The sequence below is a fragment of the Cynara cardunculus genome (assembly GCF_001531365.2).
Source record: "Cynara cardunculus var. scolymus isolate 2C chromosome LG 4, CcrdV1, whole genome shotgun sequence".
NCBI lineage: Eukaryota > Viridiplantae > Streptophyta > Magnoliopsida > Asterales > Asteraceae > Cynara > Cynara cardunculus.
The window spans coordinates 19,600,246-19,611,255 of record NC_037531.1 but is presented as its reverse complement, the minus strand read 5'-3'; the positions used below and the strand labels follow the sequence as shown (position 1 = coordinate 19,611,255).

Sequence of the window (11,010 nt, the reverse complement as noted above, 5' to 3'; positions counted from 1 at the left end):
AGCTTTCCAGTTTCCACCCTAATTTCTTTCAGAAGCCATCTCAGCAACCAAAAGCAACAAGACGCAACGCAAATATCCCAGAAATATAAAATCGCCGGATCGACCTTTCCATCTCCTTCATCAAGGTTTGATTCATATAATTCCAATTGATTACTGTTCTTAGATTCTTTCGTATTCATAAGTTGGATGTTGCTATGCAATCACATGTTCTTGTTGTTCTTACCAGGGTATTAAATTAGGTTTTTGTGTTATTTTAGGCAAAATTTTTGTAGTTTTCGAGTTATTCTGAGGTGAATATCGATTTCCCTCATATTTGGAGGATTCGAACAGATCTGTGATGCATTTGTTGCCGTGTTGGGTTTTTTTATGGATTATCTAGTAGCTCGGTTCATCATCTGGATTGTTCTTTCATTCTAATTGAGAAACTTTGTAGCTAGGGTTTCTTTATTCTATTGATGTATTAAAAGTAAATCTTCACTTGTTAGTACAAGTTAACTTTCGGTGGAATTTACCTTTGTTGTACAGTAAATGAGTGGCTCAATTAGATTGATAACTTGTTGCTCATTTTTAAAAGAAGTTCCTTTAATAGCATTGACTTCATACAAGTATTTGGTGTTAGAAAATGCACCAAATGAACTTTCGGAGGAATTTACCTTTGTTGTACGGTAAATGAGTGGCTCAATTAGATTGATAACTTGTTGCTCATTTTTAAAGGAAGTTCCTTTAATAGCATTGACTTCATACAAGTATTTGGTGTTAGAAAATGCACCTAATTAACTTTCTTGAATTACTAGTATTGTTGCATATATGTTAATGTACGTTTATTTGCACTTTTAGGTGTGGTGACCTTCATATTTTTTTTGCTATTTCTTGAATCACTTGTACTTGTAATGAGTTGTATGTTTCTCTTCTTCTGGCAGCATTATATTTAATGGCAGGGAGACACCGATATTCTCCATACAGAAACCATCGTGGGCATCCTCCAGAAGGGCCTCCTTCGCGGCTTCATATGGCTCGACCCATGCCACCCCATCCTGTTATGTTGGAAGAAGAACTTGAAATGCAACATCATGAAATCCGCAGGCTTTTGGGTGAAAATCGAAGGTTAGTTGAAGATCGCATTGCTCTGCAACGAGAGTTAGGTGCTAGCAGAGAAGAACTTAGGCGAATGAACAGTGCAATTGCTGAGATTCAAGCAGAAACTGAATTGCATTCAAGGCAGCTTATTGAGCGTGGGCTGAAGCTTGAAGCTGATCTTCATGCCACTGAACCTCTGAAAAAAGAGGCTATGCAACTTCATGCTGAAGTAGAGAGGCTTAGTTCTATTAGGCATGATCTATCTGGGCAAGTTCAGACTCTCACAAAAGACATTGCAAAACTGCAAGCTGATAACAAGCAGCTTCCATTGTTGAGAGCAGAGCTTGAGGGACTACAGAAGGAGCTAATGCATGCTAGGTTTGAATCCCCACTGTGGTAGACGCCTCATATTGTATAAAATAATGGAATTCGTTTAGCTAATGTCATGCCTCTTGTAGAGCTGCTATTGATTATGAGAAGAAGGGAGGTATTGAGCTGATGGATCAAAAACAGGCAATGGAGAAGAACTTGGTTTCTATGGCACGGGAGGTTGAAAAGCTTCGGGCAGAACTTACAAATACTGATGCTAGACCGTGGGGTGCTGGTACATTTTTATTTTGTTCTAATGCTTTCTCACTTCTGCTGGTGCAAGTATTGCTTTTCCATCTGTCTCGCAGAAATTCTTTTGTCTGTGCCAAGACTAGCTAAGTTTTCTGGTCACTTCCGTTTCTGTGTTCTTGAAAGTAATAGCACTAGCTTTCATGCCATGTAAAACTGAAGAGGATGTTGCAAGTGTATTATTTTTGAAAAATTGCAAGTATATTAGGGCTAACAGATGTTTCCTTGCTAGTCTCTGATACTTGGTTGTTTAGGTGGATCATACAGGATGAATGTTGGCAGTTCTGGTGGCAGTTTTCCTCGTCCATATGGCGATTCATATGGGCGTACACTGGTATGGTTGCTACATCGTTCAGAGTTTTAGATAGCTATTTGATCATCACACGTGATTTCTCCTTTACATTTTCGATTTAAATTTCTCCAATGTCTTCAGGGTGCTGCCGACAATGGTACATTGTACGGTTCAAGTTCTACTCCATGGGCAGAGCTCGAGAAATCTCGAATGGCTCGTCGCTGAAACGTCGATGGTTTCTTTTCAAGTTGAAAATCACTTCTTCTCCTTGTTGTCTTGGCTATCCATTATGGAGTGGGTAGAAGTGTATAGCTCTTCTGAGTTTGTGTTTACATCGGTAATTCCTTTGTTTGAACTGATTAGACATCTTTACTAGGTGAAATAGGATTTCTGGGTTGCTTTCTACTACCAATTACAGCAATGATTCTCATGTGTGCACATTTTACCTTGTAGCTATATTATTATGGTTTAGAAAGTTTAAGGTGGGTGTTATTTATATTGAAATTTCCCGCTTTAATGCTAACAGGACCAGATGGTTCATTTTTAGTTACATATCCAGAGTTTACTGTTTCTTCCCTGATTGGAATAGGGGTGCAGAAGTAGCAGTTTGTGGTTGACTTAGCTGCAAGTTATTATCTTTGTGTGTTGAGATGGAACATCATATAGTACCACATATGTTAGAACATAGAAGTGTAGGTATTGACCACAATGATCATAGCAACTAGCACACATTATGAGTTGGTATATTTGTTTGAGTTTGTATAAGAAGTTTCATTATGGACAAGCATTTGGCATATATGTGGCGTCAGGCATGTGAAGTTCGAGCCTTTCAATTCAGTGTCAGACTACACTATTTTTGCTCTGTAAGAAGCATATGTCCATAAGATACCTTGATACTTCTGACAAATGTGGTGGCATCCACGATAGGATGATGAGTGTGGTAGTAAGGGATTTGATGGTCCAATCTACATGATATTTTCAACTTAAGGAGGGAGCATAATGCAATTAGATGCATGTTCCGCTGGTAGTGTTTCACGTCCCTTGGTATTTGAGGAGACATATGAGTGGGGTGGCCTGAGAAATGGACTTAATGTCCCTTGTGGTGATTTTTGATGTCATTAACGGTTGTCATTGGTTGTTGATTGACACATTGAATTCAATCTTGTTCAAGTTAGTGGAGAAGCCTTGAATTGCATGTCGTAGAGCAACTAATTGGACATAGATGTGGACAAGATTACAGGAAAAAAGGGATAAACATTTCCTGCTTGGTTAGGATGTGATCTTCTCTTTCTCCTTGCTTTTGATGCAATGAAGTTCAAGTTACATTGAATCACTTTTGGGTTTTAATTCTATTGCTGCATTGCAATTGCTTGAAGCTGGAGAGGAGGATTGAGGCTTATGTCTCCCATAAATTGTTTATTGGCATTTGTGCTTGCTTCAATACACTATTTGGTGTTCTGTAATGGAGATGCTATGAAGCGATTCATCTGGAGAGATTTTGGAAGACACCCTCGAGCATGAAATTGAAAGCAAAGGGGTCAACATTCAAGAGTTTGACGTCTCTCTTGCTGATTGCAGCCCTCTAGACAACGATCATGCAGGCTTCTCATGTATCTTGTTTTGGTGCAATCTTTGCTTATTTCTACATCTGATTGTAATGCTGCACTATACTTCAGTAGTCAGGATAATCTCGCCACCATCCAAGACAGCTTTGCTCGTTTCATGTTGATGCCAGCCGTGCACGTTTAGAGGAAAGGAGGTCGAAAGGCCATCTCACATGGGGCTGAGTTCTCGTATGGACTTTATGCTCTAGGCAAGTATTCTGTCTCCATTTTGTGGGTAATTTAGGTTCCAACTTCCGTGAATATAAATTTTTAGCCACCCTACATAAATGTACTTTATTTACTTAGATTATTGTCTCTACTAGGTGTTTGTTTATTTTGGAACCTTGGCATAGATATATGTGTCTTACATGGAAGTAAATTTGTATCTTTTGGGGTTGATTTTAGGTGACTTTAGTTCTATATGCTTCTTTTCCGGTTGCATCAGAACAAAATCGCTCTTTTGATGTTACTAGGATTTCCATTATTAAATCCCACTCTATCTTGTCACCGTTTCTCACTTCTCTTTGCGGTAGGGATAGTTTCTAGTTTGAAAATAATTTTGTTACTCGTAATGCAGTATTCCTAAGCTGAGCCTATCCACTGGACCTCAATAGGTCATGCAAGCTACAATCCTGTAGTTTGGTGATGAGAGTAATGATATTCTGGACGAAATGGTGCACCGAATTCGCTCATGATGCTGATCAGCTCATGTCAGTTTTTTAGATGAACGTTAGCATTATAGATGAATTTAGAATTACCCGTTGGAATAAATTTTACTCTTAGTTGTCCTTCATCGTGGCAAGTAGGCCAGTGCTGTGATCTTGCAAAGATTTTGTCATTTTTAGTTACCATTAGACAAGATTACAGCTGACCCATTAGGTCTTGATGCCTTGTCCATGACCTAAGTTTCATCTGGAGGAGGCTTGGGTGCTTCATCACTTGTGAAATGAGACAACACAAATGATATGGATGCTAGGATAACATTCTGACAACTTTAAAGTACACGGGACCTTCCCATAACCTTGCTGCTTTTTTTTGGGTAACCATGAGTGTCCAGGCCATATTGCGTGCACCTCAACTAATCTCATTAGGCTTGAAGATAACAGCCATGAAAAATCCCAGTGGCCTTAAGAAGATTCGAACCGGCAACCTACAGGGAGAGTTCCCAAGGCGTCCCCAGGCCTAGTACTTGTTTGCCGGTTAAGCTGGCCCTTAACGTTGAGAAGCTTGTTGCTTCAGGTTGGCCCTGAATTGTCATCTTATCTCCAATTACACATTGAAGAAAAGATGACATTGTACTTCAGGTTATACCATCAAAGGTGATCATTAATCTGCATGAGTTCTTAATAGCTTTCTATAGAACTTGCTACTATAGTCAAAGATTCAAGTGGTGCATTTCCTATATATGAGAGGTTGTCTTAGGGCCTGTTTGTTAGCAGCTTATGAGCTTAATGGGACTCCAAGCTTATTCGGTCAGCTATACATGACTGTTTGGTAGTGGCTTAATGATATTGAAAGTGGCTTATTCAGTAAGTTTCTTTTATGTAGAAAGTCAAGTTTTTTTTCCATCCTCCCAGTTAAAAAACACGCACCTTCCATCTATGAAAAAATCCTTCCAAACAAAGACCTTCCCAGTCCATACAGACATATTAATCCACTCAGACAGCTTTATGCATACAGAACTTGATGGAAACCAACCAAACAGCCCCCTAGTAGATCTTTGATATGGTCAGATAGTTTTTTATTTCGTAGTGAGCACCTATGCTAATATAAACCAAACAAATCCATTATGTCCCACCTGGAAATGGGGTCTGTGCGAATATGGTTCTTACCTATCTTTTCATAGCTAATGTAGCTTTGTTTTTTTTGACATTTATCATTCAATAACAAGATAGGGAGCTCATAGAAGGAACATTAGGTGGTTATATTGATCTCTCATTGTGACAAGATGGTAACTAAATCCGACTCGGCTTGGATTTAGGTTACTTTCTTTTTGAACCTTTGCAACAAACCAGATGTCTGCCTGGAAACAGTTGCTCTACTCTTTAGAGTATACATCCCCCACCTCCGGGTGGGGTATACTGAGCTGGTTTGGTTTGGTTTAGATTAGCTGTTTTTGAACATGTTTCAGTTTTTAGATATGTTCAACTATGTATATATAGGGTTTGGTTCTGGTGAGAATGAAAGTTATAGTGAGAAGGGCAAGAAGGGGTCTCCACCCTTGGATCGATCCTAATGAAATGCACCGGGTCAATTCCCGTGAGAAGCGCAATTCATGGTGTCGGGATGAGATTAAAAGCGATCAAGGGTCCAAATCTCTTCTTATGCTTCTCACCTCAACTCCTATTCTCACACAATCCTTCGTCTCTCTCTCTCTATATATATATATATTGTCATTCATGATTTTTTAGCCTTTGATTGCTTTGCAGATTAACATGATGTATAATTCCCACACGAGATTTATACTTTTAAGTGTTTTGCAGATAGGCACGGTTGCAAAGCGCAGAAGGCGTCTTCCAATGGTCTGGGAGGATGGGTGATATCTGAAATTGGTAAGATCTGCTATATCCTGTCCGTTAAATTCAACCATAAATAACAAGGAGAAAGCTAGTTAAATCTAATCAAGAATCAATCACACCAAAAAAGTTTCTGATCCATAAGCTTTTCAATCCTCTCCCTTCGGAACACACTCAGTGAAGCTTTTGAATGTCAAGGTTTTAGTACCTTCACTTCTCCTTGAGTTCATTTTTTCCGGTCAAGCCAATGTGTTATTTTAAAGCTCTTTCTGACTTCTCCTTGAGTTCATTCTCACCCATCTCCTAGTATTTTTTTTATTGTTTTGCAAGTAGGGAGTCTTCACATAAACAACCTCTCTACCCCTTGACCATACATCTGTCTGGTATATATATATATATACACACACACATGTATATATAGGAGAAAAATCGTGTGAGGAGAGTTAAGTTGAGAAGCGTAAGAAGGGATCTAGACCCTTGATCACCTTTAATCGCAAATCCACCCATGAATCGGTTGATACGGGGATAGATCACTGCATCTCATTCTAATGTGCATTTAAGGGTGGTGATCTCTTCTTACGCTTTTCACTTTAACCCTCCTCCTCACATATATATATATACATATACATATATGTATATACATATACATATATGTATATACATATATCTATATACATATACATATATGTATATACATATATCTATATACATATACATATATGTATATACATATAGATATAGATATATGTATATACATATAGATATATGTATATACATATAGATATATGTATATATATATATATATATATATAGGGTTGGGTTCCGATGAGAATGGAAGTTATAGTGAGAAGGGTAAGAAGGGATCTCCACCCTTGGATCAATCCTAATTTTGGATCAATCATAATTGAAGACAAACAGTAATGAGATGCACCGGATCAATTCCCGTACCAAGCGTAATTCATGGGGTGGGAGTGAGATTATTAAAAGTGATCAAGGGTCCATATCCCTTTTTACCCTCCTCATCATAACTTTTGTTCTTACCGGAACCCAACCCTTGATTTTATATATATACACATACATACATAGGGTTGGGTTCCTATGAGAAATGTAACCTTTAACATAATATATGTGAAGATATTCTTATATTGTGTGAAAGCATGTGGAAGGGACCGACTTTACAGACACAAGTTAAAGTACACATTCAAGTCCTATAACCTTCTCCACCTTCACAAAACAAAATATAACGTAACTTTCGCACAACACAAAGGTACCTTCACCTTCACCACTTCTCGCATTTCTCACTAAAAATCTTTTTCCTCACTCAATCCCAAAGCTACATATGTGTGTGTACATATATGTATATATATATAAAGAGAGAGAGAGAACACTGACCAAATAGGAGAACACGAGAACGGCCAAAGCACACGTGATTTTACACTAAGATCATGCGTAAAATCATGTCATTCGCATGACTTTGGCGCCAAGTGCCCCGCACGCCTTTGTGTTTGTTGTGTTCCGTAATCACATGTGATTTCAATGCAAAATCATCTTGCCGTTTTCATGTTCTTTTATTTGCGCTCCTTTATCGTTTGATCCAACCTCTATAAATACGTGTGTGTGTGTGTTTATATATACATAACACCAACCAGTAACATGGTTAGTATCTGTGTTTTTAATTGTTAAGAGTACTACCGTTAGACTTGGACCATATCTTCTCAATTTAGTTTGGAACCTTCCTTTTCTTTTGAAAGGCTCTTTTGGAGATTAATATGAGTTTCTATATATTCTCACATTAATCTTCTAAGTGATGGAAATCGTTTGAAGACTTGTTTCTGTGTGTGATCCCAGTTTGAAAAGAGTCTCTCGACTCCTTCGGTTTTCACCATTTACCTAAACTCATTATTCATGTTATGGTTCCCGGTTTTATCGGTGCTTGGTTGGGGATAATAGGGTTGGGAATAAAAATGATAATCTTTAATGATGTTTGGTTTGATGCGGGATTTCATCCTCGAACAAAATTCCATTTTTATTTATTTATTTCATCTATTCCATGACCGGAATAGGGGAGGTGGTAATGGTGATGATAGTATCTTGTACTTGAACCGGTGGCTCGGTTTTTCTAAGCAACGAGGAAGAGGACCGAAACATGACAGTGAAAGACTTTAGGGCGGTTTATGAAACGTTTAATGGGTAACTTACTTTACCGGATGAGCATGGCAAAAACCAAAAACCTTACTCAAGAAGATGCATGGCAACAACCGAGGTTCTTACCCAGTAAATGAGGGAGAAAAACTATTGTTCGTTTAGCGTTAACGGGGGTAAGCGACACAAACAATCTGTTTTGATGGCTGAGAATGTTATCGGACTAAATAAGACATGGTGGTGACTTGCCGGTAAATGCTTACCTGATAAGCATTTGGTAAACAACCCGTTAATGGGCTATTACCAAATACCGGGTAGGGAGACATTCCTCGACAAATTGATTAAATAGAGCTTTTCCATTTTCCAATTTTCATTCCGTTCATATTCATATTCATATTCTCCTTTTCGTCCATGGGAGATTGAAAAACGTAGCATTCCGATATTCTGTGTTTTGTGTAAATTACATCGATTATGGGACAGTTAGATTCGAGTATGTACCATTTTTTTTAAGTCCGACGGTGGATGGAGGTTCTCATGTTCTGTTTTTGGGGTTTCTCTTGAATACATTTGAGTCAACGTGAAGTTGTATGGTATCATTAGTATTCACATATGAATTAACAGTAAATTGTCTCAATATTATTCACATACGATTAATACCACCAAACCATTTACCTGATATTAACTTGCCGTTGAGCTTGGTATAAATTCACATGTGAATGATATTGATTGGTCATGCAATGAAATTGTTAGTTTACAAGAATAAGCAGATGTACTTAAATATATTCTATCCAAGAAACAAATGAACCAATATACTATTCGTATGAAACTATTTATATTTATCCAAAAAATATGTGTTCAAATATATAAATTGTATGCAAAAGTAACATACTTTAACTTGATTTTTTTTTTGGTAGTGTATTGTCAAAACTTCTATTTTGGTACCTAAGATGTAAAGTTTCAAACATTTAAGTACTCGGGTAATCGATTGAAGACTAATTTTAGATTAAAAAAATCTATATAACTAATTACATTAACAAATAATACTTAATTGAATATTACATCAACATCATAATTGATTAATTGATAATAACTGCATTGATTTTTTTTAAGCCTGCTTTTATATTACATTTTCGTGCCACAAGATATTTTTTATATGAGTCGGCAGAGAGTTTTCAAAGTGTGCTGTCCCCTTGATAGAAAGGGAACAGCTAACGTATACAATGCAATAATTATAGTAAGAGTAAACTTTACATTTGGTCCTTGTAGTTTGTAAAAAATAACATTTTTTGTCTCTATAGTTTTGTAATTACAAGACGGTCATCATAGTTTCCCACAAGGTTCAGATTTGGTTCTCCCTTTTAACGGTCATTAAAAAATTCCGTTAAATATAGAACATTTGTCAATGTTTTGTCTTTTACTCGATCAAAAACCATATGGACCAAAATCATAAAATCTATTTTGGTTGTGTAAAAAAAATCGGGCACGAAGAAACGACAAATCCCAACTACAAATATATATATATATGGGTTTAATCAAATGAGAACTGATTAGTTTGTGGTAACTGTGAGATCCAATCTCAATCACAAATCAACGGATAAAATAGGAAATTAATAATTATGGTAGTTTGAGTTAAAATTATAATTAGAGGTCATTTTAGGTATTTTTAAAAAACTCCTCTCTCAGACCTCCAATCTCCGGCCGTCGGTGAACAAAAATCCGGCAGATACCAAGTAATCACAAAGATACACAATGTGATACCCATTGTGATATACAATGATACTCAAATGGTATCACAGTATATCACAATATGTATCACATTGTGTATCTTTGTGATTACTTGGTACCTGCCAGATTTTTGTTCATCTGAGGCCGGAGATGGGAGGTCGGAGAGATGAGAGATAAGATAGGAGAGAGAAGAAATGAGTTTTTTAAAAATACCTAAAATACCTAAAATGCCCTCTAATATATATATATATAAGAGTAGAACTGCTAAGGGCATTTCATCCCGCGTAAGCATTTGGATAATCAAGAATATGACACGGCATATCTGAAAGCCCTAAGAAATGCTGGGTAAGAAGGTCGGATTTACCTCGAAAAATCTGATCCAAAAATAGATTTGACCTAAGGACGGACCTAGTATGTAGCATAAGGCGGCACGTGCCACCATATTATTCCTTTGTCGAAGGGAAAAAAATAGGTTCGTGAAAGGTGTAACTGTATTAATTTGTTGTGTGCCATCGTATGTATTTTGAAACTTCAATGAGAACAAGTTTTATTTGGTAGGGTTGGTTTGGAAGGCTTTTATTTCACCTCAGTCCCAAGTTCGAATCATGTTAGTGTCGTTTTCTTAGTCGAGTGGTGTCACCATTTGAAAAAAGTTTCGTATATTTGTTTCTTATAGTCAAACGGTTCCACCGTTTGAAATTTTTTCTATATATTTTTTTTCTTATACTCAAATGGTGTCACCGTTTAAAAAAAATTGGGTCCGTCCCTGATTTGACCTAAATTTTCAAGATATGTTCGACCAAAGATTTTACCTACCGAATAGTAAAATCATGCAAATATAGCAAAAAACGGGTCTCATAGTAAGTACATAACGAAAATGTGCAAGAAAATGTCTCTCATTTAACTGGATTTTTAACGACCATTAAAGGAAGTATCAAATCCGAACGTTTTTAAAAACCACGATGACCATCTTATAATTTCGTAACTGTTAAGACCGAAACCGTTATTTTTACAAACCATAGGAACCAAATTTGTA

The 11,010-nt window shown here is 37.0% G+C and overlaps 1 protein-coding gene across 3 annotated transcripts; it reads left to right on the top strand.

The window, feature by feature from the left end:
* Positions 1–8,787, top strand: LOC112511521 (protein FLX-like 3). Of its 3 annotated transcripts, XR_003069096.1 has the most exons (7): positions 1–125; positions 921–1,455; positions 1,536–1,681; positions 1,950–2,029; positions 2,129–2,324; positions 6,075–6,143; positions 8,171–8,787. XR_003069096.1 is itself a non-coding variant. In XM_025117170.1 (5 exons), exons 2-5 carry the CDS (start codon positions 932–934, stop codon positions 2,210–2,212), a joined length of 834 nt encoding a protein of 277 aa, XP_024972938.1. In that variant the 5' UTR covers positions 1–125; positions 921–931; the 3' UTR covers positions 2,213–2,538. The 3 variants fall into 3 exon arrangements, 1 of the variants encoding a protein (XP_024972938.1); XR_003069097.1 differs by lacking the exons at positions 6,075–6,143; positions 8,171–8,787 and adding an exon at positions 3,566–5,008; XM_025117170.1 differs by lacking the exons at positions 6,075–6,143; positions 8,171–8,787 and having other exon boundaries at positions 2,129–2,538.
* Positions 8,788–11,010: the final 2,223 nt, after the last annotated feature.

Excerpts from the sequence above, each read along its gene's own strand:
- LOC112511521 (XM_025117170.1), top strand. The coding sequence starts at position 932 with ATGGCAGGGAGACACCGATATTCTCCATACAGAAACCATCGTGGGCAT. Across the intron at positions 1,456-1,535 it reads AAGGAGCTAATGCATGCTAG|AGCTGCTATTGATTATGAGA; the intron begins GTTTGAATCCCC and ends TGCCTCTTGTAG. Across the intron at positions 1,682-1,949 it reads TGCTAGACCGTGGGGTGCTG|GTGGATCATACAGGATGAAT; the intron begins GTACATTTTTAT and ends TTGGTTGTTTAG.